Source organism: Bombina bombina, chromosome 1 (assembly GCF_027579735.1).
Source record: "Bombina bombina isolate aBomBom1 chromosome 1, aBomBom1.pri, whole genome shotgun sequence".
In the NCBI taxonomy this organism is placed as follows: Eukaryota; Metazoa; Chordata; class Amphibia; order Anura; family Bombinatoridae; genus Bombina; species Bombina bombina.
Genome location: NC_069499.1, coordinates 140920592 through 140942983, shown reverse-complemented (window position 1 = coordinate 140942983; position 22392 = coordinate 140920592). Strand labels below are relative to the sequence as shown.

The window sequence follows — 22392 nt, the reverse complement described above, 5'->3', positions numbered from 1 at the left end:
AAGATGGCGTCCCTCAAATTCCGATTGGCTGATAGGATTCTATCAGCCAATCGGAATTAAGGTAGAAAAATTCTGATTGGCTGATGGAATCAGCCAATCAGAATCAAGTTCAATCCGATTGGCTGATTCAATCAGCCAATCAGATTGAGCTCGCATTCTATTGGCTGTTCCGATCAGCCAATAGAATGCAAGCTCAATCTGATTGGCTGATCGGATCAGCCAATCGGATTGAACTGGATTCTGATTGGCTGATTCCATCAGCCAATCAGAATTTTTCTACCTTAATTCCGATTGGCTGATAGAATCCTATCAGCCAATCGGAATTCGAGGGACGCCATCTTGGATGACGTCCCTTAAAGGAACCGTCATTCGTCGGGAAGTCGTCGGAGAAGAAGGATGGATCCGCGATGGAGGTCTTGACGATCAGCCGGTCGTCATCGGATTGAAGAACATAGAAGATGCGGCTTGGATGAAGATGTTTGCCGGTCCGGATGTCCTCTTCTGCCCGCTTGGATCAAGACTTCAGCCGGAGGATGGACGTCACTCTTCAGCCCCCCGCTTGGGCTTGGATCAAGACATCGGAGGCTCTTCTGGATCGATCGGTGAACCTGGCATGGTGAAGACAAGGTAGGAAGATCTTCAGGGGCTTAGTGTTAGGTTTATTTAAGGGGGGTTTGGGTTAGATTAGGGGTATGTGGGTGGTGGGTTGTAATGTTGGGGGGGGGGGGGTATTGTAAGAGCTGAATTCTTTGGGGCATGCCCCGCAAAGGGCCCTGTTCAGGGCTGGTAAGGTAAAAGAGCTTTGAACTTTTGTAATTTAGAATAGGGTAGGGAATTTTTTTATTTTGGGGGTCTTTGTTATTTTATTAGGGGGCTTAGAGTAGGTGTAATTAGTTTAAAATTGTTGTAATTTTTTTCTAATGTTTGTAAATATTTTTTTATTTTTTGTAACTTAGTTCTTTTTTATTTTTTGTACTTTAGTTAGTTTATTTAATTGTATTTATTTGTAGGAATTGTATTTAATTTATTTATTGATAGTGTAGTGTTAGGTTTAATTGTAGATAATTGTAGGTATTTAATTTAATTTATTTATTGATAGTGTTTATTGATAGTGTAGGTTTAATTGTAACTTAGGTTAGGATTTATTTTACAGGTAATTTTGTAATTATTTTAACTATTTTAGCTATTAAATAGTTCTTAACTATTTAGTAGCTATTGTACCTGGTTAAAATAAATACAAAGTTACCTGTAAAATAAATATAAATCATAAAATAGCTATAATATAATTATAATTTATATTGTAGCTATATTAGGGTTTATTTTACAGGTAAGTATTTAGCTTTAAATAGGAATAATTTATTTAATGAGTTAATTTATTTCGTTAGATTTAAATTATATTTAATTTAGGGGGGTGTTAGGGTTAAAGTTAGACTTAGCTTTAGGGGTTGATAAATTTATTAGAGTAGCGGTGAGCTCCTGTCGGCAGATTAGGGTTTAATTCTTGAAGTTAGGTGTCGGCAATGTTAGGGAGGGCAGATTAGGGGTTAATACTATTTATTATAGGGTTATTGAGGCGGATTAGGGGTTAATAACTTTATTATAGTAGCGGTGAGATCCGCTCGGCAGATTAGGGGTTAATAAGTGTAGGCAGGTGGAGGCGACGTTGAGGGGGGCAGATTAGGGGTTAATAAATATAATATAGGGGTCGGCGGTGTTAGGGGCAGCAGATTAGGGGTACATAGCTATAATGTAGGTGGCGGCGCTTTGCGGTCGGCATATTAGGGGTTAATTATTGTAGGTAGCTGGCGGCGACGTTGTGGGGGGCAGGTTAGGGGTTAATAAATATAATATAGGGGTCGGCGGTGTTAGGGGCAGCAGATTAGGGGTACATAAGTATAACGTAGGTGGCGGTCGGCAGATTAGGGGTTAAAAAAATTTAATCGAGTGGCGGCGATGTGGGGGGACCTCGGTTTAGGGGTACATAGGTAGTTTATGGGTGTTAGTGTACTTTAGAGCACAGTAGTTAAGAGCTTTATAAACCGGCGTTAGCCAAGAAAGCTCTTAACTACTGACTTTTTTCTGCGGCTGGAGTTTTGTCGTTAGATTTCTAACGCTCACTTCAGCCACAACTTTAAATACCGGAGTTAGAAAGATCCCATTGAAAAGCTAGGATACGCAATTGACGTAAGAGGATCTGCGGAATGGAAAAGTCGCGGCTGGAAAGTGAGCGTTAGACCCTTTCCTGACTGACTCCAAATACCAGAGGGCGGTAAAAACCAGCGTTAGGAGCCTCTAACACTGGTTTTGACGACTACCGCCAAACTCTAAATCTAGGCCTTGCTGTGCAAACTCAGGAGGAATACGACATTTGAAGCCCATGTCCAGGATCCGTCTGTGTGTGGTTGCTCTTGTGAAAGTCCCCAACATTTTTGAATGGCCTTTTCCTGACAATCCTCTCCAGGCTGCGGTCATCCCTGCTGCTTGTGCACCTTTTTCTTTCCCATGATTGCGATTCCTACTGAACCAGACAGACAGAGACCATTAAAGGCTCAGGAACCCTTTGCAGGTGTTATGGCTTTATTAGCTGATTAGAGTGGGACACTTTGAGCCTAGAATATTGCACCTTTTCAGAATAATATAATATTCTGTTAATTTGAGGTTTTTCATGAGCTGTAAGCCATAATCATCACAATTATGACAAATCATGGCTTGAACTATCTTGCTTTGCATGTAATGAGTCTATCTCATATATTAGTTTCACCTTTTAAGTTGCATTAGTGAAATAAATTAACTTTTGCACTATATTCTAATTTTTCGAGTTTCACCTGTATGTGTGTGTGTAAATATATATATATATAAATAAAATGTTTGTGTGTGTGTGTATAATATATATATATATATATATATATATATATATATATATATATATATATATATATATATATATATATTTATTTATATATTAATTACTCAAGAGAAAATTAAACCAGCAGGGAGAGGCAACAAACAGCATGTACCCCTCCACTGGTGATTTAAAAGTATAGATTGTGTGAGAGATGGACTAGCGCCTACTCGATGACCCTTGTGGCCTGAGGGGAAGTGATGCCTGGTAACCACCAATAGAAATCACAGTAAAAAATAGGGGTTCCCTCAAGCGCCTACCCAAGCAGAGGCAAAGGGATAGGCAGCAAAGAAACAATGAGGAAAATAAAGAGGAAAGTAAAATCACTTATTTAATATAATATAACAGTAGATACAATAAAATCACTTATTTAATATAGCCGTAATACATAAAATTAAGTACAATAATCGTGGATCCATGAAATTAATACAATGATGCTAAAAGGCAAATAAAAAGAGTATAACAATAATATAAGAACAATAAATTGCACAATATAGAAACAATGGAATAGATCGCACAATGATAATGGTTAGTGGGCCAGAAGACTTGAAGACCTAGCCCACAATTCATTTCTTCAAGTCTTCTGGCCCACTAACCATTATCATTGTACAATCTATTCCATTGTTTCTATATTGTGCAATTTATTGAGCTCTGTAGCATCCCAAGGGTTGCAGGTTCGATCCCCGGTGAGGTCCACTCAGCCTTTCATCCTTCTGAGGTTGATAAAATGAGCAGCACCTTGAGACCCTTACGGGTGATTAGCCGCGCTTTACAAGTACACAATACAATACATAATATTGTTATACTGTTTTTATTTGCCTTTTAGCATCATTGTATTAATTTCATGGATCCATGATTATTGTACTTAATTTTATGTATTACGGCTATATTAAATAAGTGATTTTATTGTATCTACTGTTATATTATATTAAATACGTGATTTTACTTTCCTCTTTCGTGTACACGGCTTTAGGACTAGTGTGTGTGTGTGTGTGTGTATATCACCAACATAAAGGTCAGGAAGACAAATGACTGAATTGGGTTTCCCATTGAGGAGGTTATAACGAGAGTCTTGAGGAGCACTGTCAAGGGAAGTGATGGTACCAAGAAAAGAAAAACTGAGCAAGTGATTAAATAGGTAGGGGGAGAAAAAAATAGTGTAGTACCAAAAATGCCAGTAGAGTGGAAAGTGTCTAGAGGCAGATGGGGAGTTAATGAGGAGAAACATATCTTTCCTTTTTAATATGAGGAGAGTCCACGGCTTCATTCATTAATTGTGGAAATACAGAACCTGGCCACCAGGAGGAGGCAACGACACTCCAGCCAAAAACTTAAATGCCTCCCCCACTTCCCTCATATCTCAGTCATTCTTTGCCTTTCGTCACAGGAGGTTGGCAGAGAAGTGTCAGAAGATACGGAGTAGTTCCTTATGGAGGGTAGTACCCTTCAAAATGGGACTGGAGTTTTAAGTAGTCTTGTCAGCCTCTCAGTGAGAGCATTGATGAATGTTAGGGTCTGGAGATGCAGGGAGAGTCTTTCTGCGAACCCATACAGACTCGTATTAACAGCTCCTAAGTAATCAGTGTTGACGAGTTTCACTGCCAGCTTCTATCACTCAAGTCCATGTCAGGAGCGATGCTACAAGACTGTCACCCTTGAGAGGTTGTGTGCCTGTTCCACGGCAGAGAATCCGGTAAGATCGTTTTAATTTTTTATAACATATGATAACGCAAGAAGACATGGTCACAGTGTGACTCCTTTTATCTGTATGGAATCAAGGGTTAATATCTCTGGAAGGGGTTTATTGAACAGGGGGGATTTCCATCTAAAGGGGAGGAGAGTCCACGGCTTCATTCATTACTTTTGGGAATAAAGAACCTGGCCACCAGGAGGAGGCAAAGACACCCCAGCCAAAAACTGAAATACCTCCCCCACTCCCCTCATCCCCCAGTCATTCTTTGCCTTTCCTCATAGGAGGATGGCAGAGAAGTGCCGAAGATTCGAAATAGTCTCTTATGGAGGGTAGTACTCTTCGGAATGGGACTGGAGTTTTAAGTAATCCTGTCAGCTTCTCAGTGAGAGCCTGGGTGAAAGTTAGAGTACGGAGATGCAGGGAGAGTCTTTCTGCAAAACCATTGCGACTCATATTAACAGCTCCACAAGCAATCAGCGTTGACGAGTTTCGATGCCTGCTTTCTACACTCAAGTCCATGTCAGGAGCTATGCTTCTACCTGTCACACTTGAAGGGCCGTGTTCCTGTTCCACGGCATAGATTCTGGTAAGATCGTCTAATTTTTTTTTTACATAATGACAACACAGAAGACAGGGTCACAGTGTGGCGCCTTTTATCTTAGAGAACCAAGGGCTAATATTCCTGGTAAGGGGATTATTTAACAGGGGGGGTTTATACATGATATTGTTTATTGTGTTATTGCTGCGTTATGTGCGAGATGAGGCTCTGGCAATGGTGGAACTTTCAGGTTGACTTCTGAGAGTATTTACACGGCCGGTTTTGTTGCGTTTCTTCTTAGTACAGGGACGGTCCTGTGAGGCATCCCATGTGACCGGGTGTGGCAGTCTCAACTTCCTCTCTTGATCAGCAGCGCAGGAGGCGAACGGTTTCTGTAGTCCGGGTCATAGGAGGTGGTGAGTGCCCCGGCCATTGGAGTATAAGGGTGCCTGTTTATTAAATTGTCTAGTCCATAATAAAAGCGCAAGCTATGGAGGACTCTGATAAAGAGGGAGTACCCTCTAACGTGTCAAAGTCTCATGCCTGTGTTTATTGTGAGGAGGTTCTTGTAGATCAGCCTGCTCAACTTTGTTCCACATGCCTCGATAAGGTTGCGACATCTAAAAATAAAGGGATGTCTAGTACTACTGAGCCGTCCACCTCTGAGGGTTCCCCGTCCCATGAGGTCCATTCCATGCTTTCTTCTCTGAGTGCACATGCAGCACCCCAGGGTCCAACCGTTACTCCTACGGGAGAGATTTGTTGGCCATCAGATTTTGCGGATCAACTGCAAACGGCGGTATCGAAAGTGATCCATGCCTTACCACGTTCTGCTAAGCGCAAGTGTAGGGCGTATCAGAGCGGCCAGACCCAGGGGTCGTCTACACCTATGGAATTGCCAGAGGTGTTATACGATGATGAGGCCCACTCCGACTCTTCGGAGGAGGCTCCCTCTGGGTCAGAGTCCGTGTCATCTCATCCTCCGGCTGTGGAGGAGCCTGACTTTAGGTTTAGGATGGAGAATTTGCGCTTTTTGCTGAAGTAGGTGCTTGCTACTCTGGAGGTTCCGGAACCAAAGCTTCCGGTGGAACCTTCGATTCCTATGCTTGATAAGGTATACGAGGACAGGGTGGTGCCCCAGACCTTCCCGGTTTCTGTTAAGATGGCTAATATTATTAAGAATGAATGGGAGCGATTAGGTTCTTCCTTTTCCCCTTCTTCTTCCTTTAAGAAACTGTTCCCTGTCCCGGACTCTCAGCTCGAGATGTAGGGGACTGTCCCTAAGGTGAATGGTGCTATTTCCACGCTCGCAAAGCGGAGAACTATTCCCCTCGAGGATAGTTCGTCGTTTAAAGAGCCCATGGATAAAAAGTTAAACATTTTAAGGAAAATGTTTCAACACACAGGGTTTTTTTTTCAACCGGCAGCGGCTGTAGCCGCGGTTGCCGGAGCTGCAACATATTGGTGTAAATCCCTGTGTGAGATGGTCGAAAGGGAGACTCCCATCAACGAGCTACAGGCTAAGATTAAGGCCTTCAGGATCGCCAATTCTTCCATTTGTGATGCCAATATGCAAATTATTCGCCTGAACGCAAAGGTTTCATGTTTTTCCGTTTTAGCTCGCAGGGCACTGTGGCTAAATTCTTGGCCTGCAGAAACGACCTAGAAGTTGAGGTTGTTGTCCCTACCATTTCAGGGAAAGATTCTGTTCAGTCCAGCTTTGGATTTGATCATATCCATGGTTACGGGAGACAAGGGAGCTTTCCTACCTCAGGATAAGAAGGCTAAGCCTAAAGGATCTACTTTTCGTCCCTTTCGTGCGGGCAAGGCCCAGCGCCAGGACCCTTGGGTTCTGGAGGTTGTCACCCAGGGTTACAGAATAGGATTCAGGTCCCATCCGCCCAGGGGCAGATTCCTCCTGTCAAACCTGTCTTCAAGACCGGAAAAGAGAGAGGCCTTTCTAGACTGTGTGAGGGATCTCTCCTCTCTAGGTGTTATCGTACCAGTACACCAAGCATAAAGGAGTCTAGGGTACTATTCAAATCTTTTTGTGGTTCCAAATAAGGAGGGCACGGTCCGCCCGATTCTGGACCTAAAGTGTTTAAACAGGTTTCTGGCTGTTCCATCGTTCAAAATGGAAACGATCAGATCTATTCTGCCCCTAGTTCAAGATGGGCAGTTCATGACAACAATAGACTTGAAGGATGCTTACCTTCATGTTCCAATTCACAGGGACCACTTCAAGTTCCTAAAATTTGCGTTTCTGGACCAACACTTCCAGTTTGTGGCCCTTCCCTTTGGTCTGGCGACGGTCCCGAGAGCTTTTACAAAGGTTCTGAGGGTGCTACTTGCAGTGGCCAGATCCAGGGGCATTGCTGTGGTGCCCTATTTGGATGACATACTATTCCAGGCGCTGTCGTTCAGCCTTGCAGAGGATCATTCGAGGGCTCTTCTTTACTTGGCATAGATATCCACGAACGCTGAACCGCTCGAAGCCCCAAACCAGCTTGTGACTCAGCCGGAAGTGAGTGGGAGGAAAGTAGCAGTGGAGCACTGGGGGTGCACGCCGCTGTTATCAGCCGGTTCCGCTGCTGTAATACAGCACAAAAACAAGAGGTTGTGGCAGCAACAAGCAGAGTAAAAAATGAAACTGAATTAAAAGTAAGATACTTTATTATTCCATTAAAAAGCCAGTAGGCAAAGATACAAAGGGTAGCAGGGTGAAACCTCCTTACATGTTTCGTGCCTATGCTGGGCACTTAATCTATGATTAAAAAAGCCCAGCATAGGCACGAAACATGTAAGGAGGTTTCACCCTGCTACCCTTTGTATCTTTTCCTACTGGCTTTTTAATGGAATAATAAAGTATCTTACTTTTAATTAAATTTCATTTTTTACTCTGCTTGTTGCTGCCGCAACCTCTTGTTTTTGTGCTCTTCTTTACTTGCTCTAATCTCACGGTTGGAAGATCAACTCAGGAAAGAGTTCCCTGGTTTCCATCAACATGGTGGAGTTCCTGGGCATGATAATAGACTCTATGTCCATGAAAATATTTCTCAAATATCGACGCAGGAAGATTGCGTCCACCTGTCTAGCCCTTTAGTCCTCCTCAAGCCCTTCGGTGGCTCAGTGTATGGAGATGATCGGGCTCATGGTCTCCAGCATAGACGTCATCCCTTTTGCCAGGTTCCATCTCAGACCTCTTCACTTGTGCATGTTGAGACAGTGGAACGGCGATCATTCAGATCTATCACAGTGGATATCCATGGATGCTCGGACCAGGGACTCCCTCTCTTGGTGGATCCGTCCAGAGCATCTGTCCCTGGGGACATCCTTCTTGAGACTGTCCTGGGAGATTGTGACCATGGACGCGAGTCTCGCAGGATGGGGAGCTGTTTGGGGTGCCAGGATGGCACAAGGAAAATGGACCCGGGAAGAGTCTCTCCTTCCGATAAATATTCTGGAACTTCAAGCAATTTACAATGCTCTGAGGGCGTGGCCTCCTCTGGGGTCGTTCAGCTTCATCAGATTCCAGACTGACAACATTACCTTGGTGGCTTACATCAACCATCAGAGGGGTACAAGGAGCTCCCTAGCAATGAGGGAAGTATCTTGGATTTTGGAGTGGGCAGAGTCCCACAGCTGCTCGCTTTCAGCGATCCACATTCCAGGTGTGGACAACTGGGAAGCTGACTTTCTCAGCAGGCAATCCTTCCATCCGGGGGAATGGTCTCTTCACCATGAAATGTTTGCAGAGATGTGTCTCAGATGGGGAATGCCGGATATAGATCTCATGGCATCCAGACCCAATTGCAAGCTACCCCTATACGGATCGAGATTGAGGGATCCCCAGGCGGAGCTGATAAATGCCTTAGCGGTGCCTTAGGGATTCAGCCTAGCTTACATTTTTCCACTGTTACCACTTCTACCTCATGTAGTGGCACGCTTCAACAGGAGCGAGCTTAGGCCATCCTGATTGCTCCATCGTGGCCACAGAGAACCTGGATTGCGGATCTGGTGGGGATGTTATCCTCTCCGCCATGGAGGTTACTGTGTCACAGGGATCTGCTGGAATATCAACTGCGTGGAGATTGAATGCTTAGTCTTTTTCTGAAAGTGTGATTGACACTCTAGTTCAGGCAAGGAAGCCAGTTACTTGTCGCATATACCATAAGGTGTGGAGGACTTGATAATACCTGATGATAATTTTATTTCCATCGTGGGGAGGAGAGTCCACAGTTCCCGCCCCTAACTACGGTGGGCGGACCTAAATTGAATCTATCTTCTGGCACCATTTATACCCTGATATTTCTCCTACTGTTCCTTGTTCCCTCAGCAGAATGACTGGAGGAGATAGGGAGGTATTTAAGCCTTTGTCTGTGGTGCCATGAAGCCGTGGACTCTCCACGATGGAAATAAAATTACCAGGTAAGCATAATGTGTTTAATTACATAATTTACTTTATTATGTTTTATGCTGCGACATGTGTGAGATAAGGCTCAGACAGATGTTGGAACATACAGGTTTGTACTTTCGTTTTGGTTAGCTGCGCACCCTGTAAGGTTTGGCGTGCTTTTTCCTGTAGCAGGGGCGGTCCTGCATGGCGCACCACGTGACTGGGTGGGGTCACACTGATTCATCTTTTCCTGACCATGCGGTAAGTGCCCCAGCCATTGGGGGTATAAAGGTGCCATTTTTCTTTTTCTATACAAGCGCAAGCTATGGACGACTCTGATATTTTGGATGGTACTCCCTCTTTACCTAAATCTAATACCTGTCTATATTGTGAGGAGGCTACGGTATATCCGCCTGCTCAATTATGTTCCACATGCCTTGATAAAGTAATTTCATCTAAGAAAACAAATATGTTTAGTACCACTGAGCCGTCAACCTCTGAGGTGCGTTCCCTGCTGTCATCTCCTACTACACATGCAGATTCCCATTGCACTGCTAATCCTCCTCCTGGAGGGGCCTTTTTCTGTCAGACTTTACTGAACAGCTACAAACGGCAGTGTCTGCGGCCTTCAGTGCTTTACCTCGCCCAGCTAAGCACAAGCGAAAGGTCAAATATTGCTATCCTTCCCAGGGGTCATTTACTAACTTATTGGATTTATCTGATGCAAGACTATCCGATGATGACACCTCTGATACTTCAGAGGATGCTCTTTCTGGGTCGGAATTTACTGCCTTTAAGCCTCCAGGATTGAACACTTATGCTTTCTGTTAAAGAAAGTTTTGGCTACTTTAGAGGTTCCGGAACCAAAATTACCTGAGGAACCTTGTATTCCTAGACTAGAAAAGGTCTAGGAGGACAGGATTGTACCACAGACTTTCCTGGTTCCCGTAAAGATGGCAAATATTATTAAGAATGAATGGGAAAGGCTTGGGTCTTCCTTTTCCCTTTCTTCCTTTTAAGAAATTATTCCTAGTTCCGGACTCTCAATTAGAGTTGTGGGGTTCCGTCCCTAAGGTTGATGGTGCTATCTCCACACTTGCTAAACGCACCCAGAGGCAGAACTTTTCTTCATATTTCTGCAGGTCATTTTCAAATAAAATTCAATTCAATTAGGCAGTTACACTAAAGCACCAGCTCAATTGCAATGTGTTGATTAACTAGAGAGTAAAGCAAAGTTTTTTTTAAATGCCTCAAATACATTTGTTTCATTTTCTCTTAGTCTACCATCACAAGGTAGAAAAGGTGCATATTACTCACAGGGCCGGTGCTAGGATTTTTGGCCACACATGCCACACAGGCGAGGACACACACAGGGGCGCCATATTTGGATGACATCCTGGTTCAGGCACCATCCATCTCATGGATGGAAGATAAACTTAGAAAAGAGTTCTCTTGTTCCCAGTACCAGGGTGGAATTCCTGGGTACGATAATAGATTCCATATCCATGAGGATATTTCTTACAGACCAGAGACGTTACAAGCTAACTTACAATAGTCTTGCCCTACAGACCTCCTTAAGGTCCTCTGTTGGCCGGTGTATAGAGGTAATTGGACTCATGGTGTCTAGTATAGACATTGTTCCATTCACCAGATTCCATCTCAGGCCTCAGCAGCTGTGCATGCTGAGTCTGTGGAATGGCGACCACTCTGATCTGTCACAACAGATTTCGCTGGACAACCGGTCGAGAGAATCTCTCTCCTGGTGGCCCTGTCCAGATCACCTGTCCCAAGGGACATCCTTCTTGAGACCATTCTGGGAGATTGTGACTACGGACACAAGTCTATCAGGATAGGGAGCTGTTTGGGGTGCCAGGAAGGCACAGGGCCTGTGGACTCGAGAGGAATCTCTCCTTTCGATCAACATTTTCGAACTTCGAGCGATCTTCAATGCTCTGAAGGCTTGGCTTCTTCTGGGTTCGTCCCAGTTTATCAGATTCCAATCAGACAACATAACCTCGGTGGCTTACATCAACCATTAGGGGGAACGAGAAGCTCCCTAGCAATGAGGGAAGTATCTTGGATTCTGGAATGGGCGGAGGCCTACAACTGGTTGCTGTCAGCGATCCACATTCCAGGTGTGGACAACTGGGAAGCGGACTTTCTAAGCAAGGTCTTCCCAAGGTGTTTGCAGAGATTTGCAACAGATGGGGGACGCCGGAGATAGATCTTATGGCGTCCCAACTCAATTCCAAGCTACCCAGATACAGGTCGCGGTCAAGGGATCCTCAGGTAGAGCTGATAGATGCATTAGCAGTTTTCAGTCTAGTCAGTTTCCACTGTTACCACTTCTCCCTCAGATTAAGGGTCCGCCTCTCTATTTACCCTCCTGTTTTCATTCAGTGTCCACTAGAGCTTGGGTATATGTTTCCCACAAGTAATGATTGAAGCCGTGGACTCTCCTCATATTAAGAAGGAAAACATAAATTATGCTTACCAGATAATTTCCTTTCCTTCTGTATGAGGAGAGTCCACGGCCCCTGCCCATTTTTCTCTGTTGGGCGGACCTAAATGTTTGTTTCTTTTTCTGGCACCCTTTATACCTTGATATTTCTCCTACTGTTCCTTGTTCTCTTGGCAGAATGACTGGGATATGAGGCAAGTAGGGGAGGTATTTAAGCCTTTGGCTGGGGTGTCTTTGCCTCCTCCTGGTGACCAGGTTCTGTATTGCCACAAGTAATGAATGAAGCCATGGACTCTCCTCATACAGAAGGAAAGGAAATTATCTGGTAAGCATAATGTATGTTTTTAGACTTGGATAATGGAAAACCATTATCTTATATAATTGAAGTTGTAAAATACAGAATGTTGATTAAAGAGAAGTATGGTATTAGGGTACCTCTTCCTCTGTGAATGAGGAGAATAAGCAGAAGGTAGAGAATAGTAGGTTGTGGCAGGAGCAAGAGAAATATGTCTTGATGTGAGTGATGTTTTCAGACTTTAAGTTGGAGATGAAGCCCTTCTAATCTGCAAATTGCTCTTCACCCTGAAATTTTGTTTGTACAGACTTAGGACCGAGTGCCTCTTGTTTCAGGCATCCCATTACTTTAGAGCTTTAGGCTTTTTCATAGGCTAATTATAATGAAGGCCATAAACAATTGTACAGGGCAGTTTCTGGGTTCTGGTTGAATGTGTTCATTATTTTGTTTCCAATGTGTATCATGTTTACATCAATACCAGTAAAGCGAAAGGTCATATAGTCAAAATTTTATTTGGTTTTAATATCATTTAAATACCGTCCCAGACAAACCTGTATGTGTGATGTCTCTTACCTGCTCTGTTTACCAGAGTCCACCTATTTCGACATCTTTCTCCAAATAGATATTAGTTTAGCTATACGTGAACTGAAGAAGTCTGGCATTGGAGGGGTGTGTATATCCTATATAATAAAAGGCCAAGTATGCTTGTCTGACGCAGTCACGCGCAGTAGAGACGGCACGGGGACAGCGCTGGTCGTTAAGACCTTAAGGACCTAGCCTCTCTCTCTCTGCCGCAATCTCGCTAAAAGTAGTGAGATGGCGCTATTTCTGCATGCCCCATGAGTGGGGCAGTGCAGAAATAGGCGTGCAGAGGTACTGAAGCAGAGAGGGACACTCTGTGTCCCTCTCTGCATCGGGCAGCGGTGGTGCCGATCGTTGGTGGCGTGTGAGATTTAGGAGGGAGGCGGGTGGGTGGCCCATCACTGGAAGGGGGCAGGAACAGTTGGGACCGTTACACTACAGAAAAAAATGTATGTTAAGAGTGGCAGTTACTTTGCCATCTTTATTAGGGGTGAATATGACCTCGGAAAAAATGAGAGTAGAGAGGGCACACAGAATTGGGAACATTAAGAAATATTCAGACGGGTCTACACGCCCAAGAATGGTGTTGATAAAGTATCTTGATTTTCAAGATAAAGTGACCATATTAAGACAATATAGGAAAAACAAAGTATTTAAGATAGACACTAAACAAGTGCTCATATTCCAAGATTTCTCTGTGGAAACGTCTTCCAAAAAAAAGCTAATGGCACCTTTCTGTACAAATCTGATAAAAGCAGGAATAAAGGCAACAATGAGGTATCCGGCTAAAATTATAATCATAAATACGGAAGGTGACAATATCTTTTTAAACTCGGCTGAAGAAGCCGGAAGATTTTGTGCAGAGAAAGGTATAGAGGTGTCCAAAGACACACGATAGGAATAAGGGTCCTGCAACACTTTTTGCTCAGGAATAATATGGCGAGATACAGCTGTTTTTCTTTTAATTCTTTCTCCCTTTTTTTTTTTTTTTTTTCTTCTTCTTTCTCTTATTTTTTCCCCCTACTTTCCTCCTCCTGTGGCGGCCGTAGGCTCACTTTGCGTAGGAAGGCAGGATGAGAGGAAAGGGAAAAGAAACTTTTTAATAAAATGACTCTTTAAAAATAAATGTTAAATTTCGTCTCATGGAATGTCGGAGGGATAACCTCCCCCATTAAAAGAAAAAATGTTTTTAAACTGCTCAAAAGGCACCATCCGGATATAATTTTTTTACAAGAGTTGCACTTAAAGGATTCGGAGCTAGTGAAATTAAAGTTTAACTGGATTGCGGAGATTTCTGCGACCCCTTGCAATAGTAGGAAATGCGGTGTGGCTATATTAATTAATAAGAAATTAGAATACAAAATTAATAAACAGGAATTAGACCCAGCAGGGAGATTTATTATTTTGCAATTAGAAATCGAACATAGATTATGGACATTGTGTAATATATATGGTCCAAATGGACTAGATAGAGATTTCTGGGCAAAAATGACGAATAAATTAATACCCTATTTGGGGCAAAACATAATCTTGGCCGGGGACCTAAATGCAACGATGCAGCCATATTTAGATAGATTTCGGTTTAAAGGCAATAAACAACATATGAGAGTGGCAAGAGTCCTCAGAGAATTTGCAAAAAAACTTAAATTAAAAGAGATATGGCGTCTACAGCATCCAGACGAATGTAGTTTCTCATGCGAGTCCAAAGGGCATAAAAATTTCTCACGAATAGACATGTTTTTGGTTGAGGAAAATATTCTCTCGAGTAATCTAGAGTCAAAAGTAGCTGAAATATTAATCTCTGATCATGCAATAATTACTTTAAAGGTAGATGGGAGGATAAATAGGAGTGTTAATAACATAAACGCGTTTTATTTCCCTAAGTATATGATATTTGATGATGAATTTAATAAGTGGCTCGCAAGGAAATGGAAAGAGTATTATGAATTAAATAAAGCACATATATCAAAAATAGAAATATTCTGGGAAGCAGGGAAGGCAGTCCTGAGAGGGGAAATTAAATCATATATGATAACAAGAAAACGTAAGTGGAAGGCCAGAGACATACAACTAGCAAATTATCTTAAAAATAGCTATGGCAACTATATCAGTAACCCCAACCCAGACACATGGAAAAAGTATATGAAAGCAAAAAATGAGAGCGAGGCATATCTGAGAGAGTCCTGGGCACGGGAAGACATGAAGACGAGGGCATATTGCCAGGGGTATCAGGGGATCTCCGCCCAAAACCTCACAAAAATTGTTAAATTTAGGAAAAAAAAGAATATGATTCCCATAATTGAGGAAGGTACCGAAACATTCACACAATCTTCTGAAATACGGGAGGCTTTCTTTAGGTTTTACCAAAAATTATATTCTAAGGAGGGAATTAGTGAGAAGGAGAAAGATAAATTCTGGCAAAATATTAATATCCCAAGAATATCTGGAGAAGCTCTTCAATTAATTAAGAAATTACGGAAGAGGAAATTAGGTACACGATAGAAAGAACTAAAGTCAACAAGGCGCCCGGGCCAGATGGCCTCCCGGCGGAATTCTATAAAATGATAAGCGAGGAAGTAACGGGAACACTGGTCAGATTATACAACAGTTATTACATGCAAGGTAAACTGGATTCCCCATACTTTACAGATTCAATAATATCTTTAATTCATAAAAAAGGCAGAAACGTGGAGGATATGGGATCATATCGCCCTATCTCTCTCCTGAACCTGGATTACAAAATTTTTACATCAATTTTAGCAGACAGATTAAAAAGAGCAGTAGGGGACCTGATACATACGGATCAGACAGGTTTTATTCCTGGAAGAAATCCGGTGCGTAATATGCGTCGGGTCTTAGTTATGTTAGACTATTATTATAATAAAAATCAAGATTGTTGCAAAGAAAGTGTAAAGGATTTAGCCCTTCTAACTATCGATGCAGAAAAGGCATTCGATTGCATGGGATCACTTATTTACTGCTCTAAATAAATTTGGAATAGAGGGAAATTTAGTAAAGATAATAAAAAAGATATATAGTAATCCCAGGTCCCAACTTTTAGTAAATGAGGAATTATCAAATTACATCACACTGCAAAGAGGGACAAGACAAGGCTGCCCGTTATCACCATTGTTATTTGATATCGGCAGTACTGCTAAGACAGGAGATGCAAGGGATTCCGTTGGGAGGTCAGAAGGTAACCATCTCACTCTATGCAGATGACATTGTTTTGTTTTTACAAGATACCAATGTAAGTATTCCAAAATGTCTAGAAATTATTAAGAGCTTCAGCCAATTTTCAGGATATAAAATCAACTCCGAGAAATCGGAGTTATTATGGATTACTAAAACAGCGAGAAGCTGCACTCAGCATATATTTAGAGAAGTGAGCCACATTAATTATCTAGGTATCAAATTGAGTAAAAATCCTAAGGACTGGTATTATTTAAATTATAGTGAGTTTTTTAATAATCTTCAGGAGAAACTGGAAAGGTGGAATATACACTACCTATCCTTATCTGCAAAAATAATGCTGATAAAAACAATAGTTTCCCCCCAATTATTGTTCTTGATGCAGAATTTACCATTATTTATCTCCAAACAGGATGTGGGCAAATATAAAAAGGCATGTACTAGGTTTATATGGGGGAAGAAGAGACCTAGGTTAGCGTTAGATAAGCTTACACAGAGCAAAAAATATGGTGGCCTGGCGTTACCTAATATCACTCACTATAATATTGTAACACTTATCAAATTTGGTATAGATTGGATCTTAGAGACAAACCATGTTACATATTATACAATAGTCTGCATTAGTAGCGCCATTTGATCTTAAGGCAATTCTGCATCACCCACACGGCAGACTACCAAGCAACATAGGCAATTTAATTACATTTGCTAACGTTGTTCTTGCATGGCAAAAATATTGTGCCCTTAGAGGTCAAGAGTTTCAATTATCAAAATATTTGCCAGTTATAGGAACCCCAGATTTCACAGCAGGGTCAAATAATGCAGTTTTCAGATCTTGGAAACAAAAAGGGATAATATATTTTGCCCAGATAATGCAACTGGATAGGGAGATAATACAAACATATGAGGAAATAGCAAGGAATTTCCATCTACCGTCAAATATTTTTTTCGCATATCTGCAAGCTAGAAGTTTTCTCTCAGAATTGTTACAGAAGCATAGAATGGTCTGGGACCCAGGCATTGAGTCAGGACTCAAACTATATAAAGCAGGGAAGCGCACATTATCTTACTGGTATCAGGCGATACAAGCCGTGTCGGGAGAAAATCATCTGAATAAGATGAAAGAGACACTTCTAAGATATTTTGGAATAGTTCAAAAGGAGGAAATTGCAAAGAGTTTCGAGCGGGCAAGGGAAGCCACTTTATTGGTGACTTGGAGAGAAGCGCAATTTAAACTAATGAATAATTACTATCTTACACCTCATAGGATAGGGAAATGGGGGCAGGGAGGGCAAAATGTGACATGTTTAAAATGTAGGCAAGTACTGGCAGACTTGAAACATTGCCTTTGGGGGTGCCCAAAAATTAGACAATTCTGGGGTAAAGTACAATACTGGTTGAACAGATTTTTGCAAGAGAAGGTTGAAATTTCCCCGCGCAATGTATTCTTTTTAGAAAAAGAACTTAGACAAAGAGGTGATAGATTGCTTGTGAATATGGCCATTTTGGCCGCACGCAATTTAATATGTCAGAAGTGGAGATCCCCTGATTCCCCCAGGATAGCAGAATTTATAAACATGAAATTACAAATGACAGTAGAAAGACAAGGCTTAACTCGAGTGGCAGAAAAACAGTTTAGACTGTTCTTTGATAAATGGAAGAATATAATCTTGTCATGGCCTCTCGAAATTCAGACTCAGTTCATTGCTCCTTTAAGGAGCTCGCTCTTTTTGATCATGTTGGTCGTGGAGGAGGTACTTCCTCAACAATGGATGTAAAAATAAATATTTAAGGAGTGAGGAAGCGGCTTGCCACGGTTGGTTTATTCTTTCTCTTTTCCTACCCCTCCCCCCCCCCTTTTTTTTTTTTTCTCTTTCTTTTTCGCTTCTTTTCTTTTCTTTCTTTTGTCCTATTTTTTTAGGTACATTTAAAAGGTGAATAGAGGAATAAATAGAATTCAGTATTCAGGATAAAATGAATGGGAAGATTATGTTTGTTATCCTATCGTTATGTACAGTTAAATAAGATACAAGTCAGTATAGAGGTATTAGTTATACCCATTTTTGAGAATGTATCTGGAAATTATATATGATGTGATCATTTGTTTTTTTTGTATTTTTTCAACATTCTTGTCCACAAAATGACAAATATTTGTTTTTTCTGGATTCTCAATAAAATGATTATTTAAAAAAAAAAAAAAAAAAGAGTGGCAGGGAGGTGGAAGGAGGGAAGGGGAAGGAGGTACGGGGGATCCTAGAATGAAGGGGGGGAATAAAGGCTAGGGAAAGGATCCTGGAGGGGGACATTTTGACCCGTGTACACCGTCTATCAATAAAGAGGAATCTCTGGGATTTTCTCTCTATTGCATGATAGCAGCAAATTATATACAGTATTGATTATGACACCACTAGGAGTAAGAAAACATCTTTAAGAGAATGTATTTTTTTTTCCCCCTTCATTCCATATTGCATTAGTAAGGCTCTGTTCTATTTTCCAGTTCTGAATATTCTTTTTTGTTTACAGGAGCCACTGGAAGCAAGATTTTCAAATATCTCTTCACAAGCTTTGGGATTAATGAAGGTAATACCACTTAACATCGCTCAGGTTTAAGATACTGATAATAAAAATGCATTGTAAAATGCCCACTTGTAGATCCAGCAAAATACATAAGTAGACAGCATTGTAAAGAGACTAGTTAAATATGTATTGTATATAAGAGAAGGCTCTTCAGTATTGTAATTATCCTTCTATCCACAGGGCTGTTTACATATGGATCCTGCCGAGAGGCTCACTTGTCAACAGCTACTTGAACATCCTTACTTTGATAGCATTCGAGATGAAGGGGACTTCGGAAAAGATCCAGAGAGAGTCAGCAGGAAGCCGACAAGGTTACACAGAAAACATTTCCCTGGGGTTCGTATTAAAATAAATGAAAAAAATTGCTAGTAGTCCAAAAATAATACAAATACTAGAATCCTTCTGTGATGTTAGAAATAATAACAAGGATTTAGCGGTAAAAGTCTGTGTTAATCCTTTTCAGGTACAAGGAAGCCTATTCTACTGCTCACACCGGGGGCCTGGTTATATGCATGCAGCCCAGATCACTGTCTTTTATGCATGGGTTAAATAGCGTAGCTCTCACGAGACCAGGCTATTTCCGAATGCCTCCTGGAGTGAGACGTAGTAACAATGTGCATCACTGCTTTTGCAGAAACTCGCCCTATTACAGGCGGAAAACCCCTTAAGCACACACAATATACAGGGTGCATCTGTGTAATTAAGGGGTTGAGAATTTCTTATACTAAAAATACAGAATTTTAGGCATAGAAATGGCTCTTGTGTGCCTGTAATAGGCTACATCCTATTCCAGTTGTAAACTTAAAGGGACAGTGTACTTTAATGTATTCCCATGATCCATTTTACCTGCTGGAGATTATTAAACAAATAGTTCCTTTACCTTTTTGTTTCTTCACATGCTACAACCATAATGTGCTAAAGGAGCCTACCTATACGTCAACAAAGGATACCAAGAGAAAGCAAATTGGATAATAGAAGTCAATTGGAAAGTTGTTTGAAATTGTATTCTCTGTCTGAATTATTATTTATTATATTTATTTTATCAAATGTACCTTTTCTCTAGGTATTTTGTTGAATCTTTACTCCTTTTTATGAGGGCATAGCTAGGTAGGTCCTGGAGGGTGCAGTATATGGCAGCAGTGTTATACAAGTAGGGCTCATTACAAGTACCACTTCTCAGCCTGCCTCAGTATGCCATCATGAAATGAAGCTAAAAATTGAGTTATCCTCTATTGATTATGATTCTTGACTTTTTATATTTTCTTTTTTTCCCCAGCTTCAGCACCTACCCCAGCTAACCAGCAGTAACATTCTGCCAGTCTTGGAAAGCAAGAAATATTACTCCAACACCAGAAAATTCAACTACCGTTTTCCTAACATCTAACTGATAGGAAGAGGTTGCACAGAGACTAGTTAAATATTTATTGTTCTGGGAACAAAACGGCAGGAATTTGTTAGAAGAAAATGAGATGCAGCACCTATTCCAGTAAACAGCAGGCACAATCTTTGAAAGTTATTTATAGGTTCCGGCAGTTTAGATGCTAATAAACCTGTTATGTACTGAAGCAAAGAACATCTGTGCACTTAGACAATTCATTTACAAAAGCCTTTTAGCTGCTGAAACCCATGGAAGCAAATGTGCTGTAATAAAAGATAAGCACATATAAATAGAGGAACAGATTTACAGTGTCTGTGTACCCCATATCAAAACACATAGCCCCCTCTTAATATGTGCGTGTTATACAATCGGTCTGCAAGAAAAATATTCTACTAGTGCTCTCCTGTGTTGTATACATTTATTATTGTAAACTTTTTATATTTTATTAGACAAAGTGCTGGAAAAACGCATTGCACTGCTCTCTGACTAACCATGAACTTGTGGTGCACTTAGTACTGACTGACCTGCAGCTGCTACTGGTCTTAACCATGTAAATACCAGATCCTGTCTATCACAATAATCCAACAATGCAGTCAAAACGTAGCAGTTGTCTAGGGAAGAAACAAACAAAATTGGATGCAGTGACAAATTTCGGGTCTGTTAATATGACACTAGGGATCTAGCATTCAGCCTGATATGAAAGCACATAAAAGACCATATGAATCTTAAAGGAGTGTGTGTAATTACAATTCTTGTCTTGCTTGGAATCTTGTTCTTACTGCAGGAAGGGAAGCTTGCTTTTTAACCCTTTTGATACCAGCAGGGGCGGAACTACCATTGGTGCAGCAGTGCATTGGCACTAGGGCCCAGTGTTTGGATGGGACCCATATGCATAGTGTGTAAAATCCTAATGCAGGGCAGCCTTTTATTAGTATAGGTTGCAAGTCTATATAGCTTTCCTCAAAATCATTATATAGAGCACCATGTATATTCTTACTATTGCTTTCAACTGGTTTACTTTTGGGGACCCCAATTTTTTTTTTTGCACCAGGGCCCTCTTTGTTGAGAAAGCCGCTGCTGGATACCAGAGAAGCCTGCAAAGCTGTACTAAATGTTACCTTAGATCAATATTGCTGGCAACAACATTCTTTATTTCATTAGCATCAAGTTCCTGGCTTTCTTGAGATTTCTGCCTGTGACATTCTAGCCACAAGATCCTGGTTGGCAAATTTGCAGCTGCGATATTGTATTGTACACTGTATATGGAAAAAATATATTTCCTGGCTGTTTAATACTCCTAAAGATTCATGCGACCCATTATGTCCCTTTAATAGGATGATCACCTAGAACATAATGTGCTGTTCATTTCTTTAATTAAACTTTGCAGTCCCTGGTATATGTAAACTTTAGCCCAGCAGAACAATTTTTAGAGTGATTTACTAGCTTTTTATTAATGAGTTTCTGAATACAAAAGGTGTTTTTTTTTTGTTCTGTTTTTTAAATCATTTTAAAAATGTTTAAAACTTCCAAATTTGACTTTTATATTTATAGTCTGTTGTTAAAATTCACTTTTTCATTCGCTGACTATCCGATGGATATAAAAAGACTAGTCCTAGTTATCATATGATGGTAACAAAAATAAACTATAGAATATATAAACTCTTTGTTTCTCGTGCTAATTTGGTCACAAATGTATAAAAACTGTTGCATATATTTTTTGCTGTTGCATCACTTTCAGTTTATTACGTTATTACAACAAAAATGTTGCATGTGCAGCTTTTGCATAAAGTAAAATAATTTACCTCTTTTGTGGAACTTATTCCTATTATTTGAGTTTTCTCTTGACAAGTGCTTGCTGTTATAATATACAGGTACAAATCCCCAAATCCAGAATTCCAAAATCCAAACTTTTTAATTAATAGCTTTAAAAAAAAATGTTATAAAAAATTACTATGTTTTCTGCCTGTAAGTCACAATCTTCTCTGCTTGGGTCAATAGTCTATATTTATTTAAAACAACAAATATTACCTTTCCGTTTACAGCACTGTAACATCTTTTTTATGTAAACAAAAGTATTAGAAATGATATAAAACTACCTTTAGTTTACACGTATAAGCTGTATTATGATATGTAAATATTGTGTACTATAATCGCGTTTGTAACGCGTCTGTCGGTGTCGCCAGTTGCGTACGCATCCTCAAAGGAATGCTGGCTGCAACCGCCCGCACAAAATAACTAAAAAACACGTAACCTCTCGCAAGAAATATTAATAATAAAAAAACACGTAACCGCCCCCTCGAAGTACAACAAAAAAAAACTAACCTCCTGCACGAAGTACTAACAAACACCTAAACTGTCAAACCCCACATCGCAAAACAATA

General features: G+C 40.9%; 1 protein-coding gene across 1 annotated transcript in view; it reads left to right on the top strand.

Annotated features, from left to right (window-relative positions):
* The window catches only part of CDKL1 (cyclin dependent kinase like 1), a 160546-nt gene extending 138720 nt beyond the window's left edge, over positions 1-21826 (top strand). The window contains exons 8-10 of the mRNA XM_053697644.1: positions 18580-18636; positions 18814-18969; positions 19910-21826. Of these exons, the coding sequence (XP_053553619.1) occupies positions 18580-18636; positions 18814-18969; positions 19910-20017 (321 nt within the window). The 3' untranslated portion in view covers positions 20018-21826. The remainder of the gene's footprint in view (positions 1-18579; positions 18637-18813; positions 18970-19909) is intronic.
* The last annotated feature ends 566 nt before the right edge of the window (positions 21827-22392 follow it).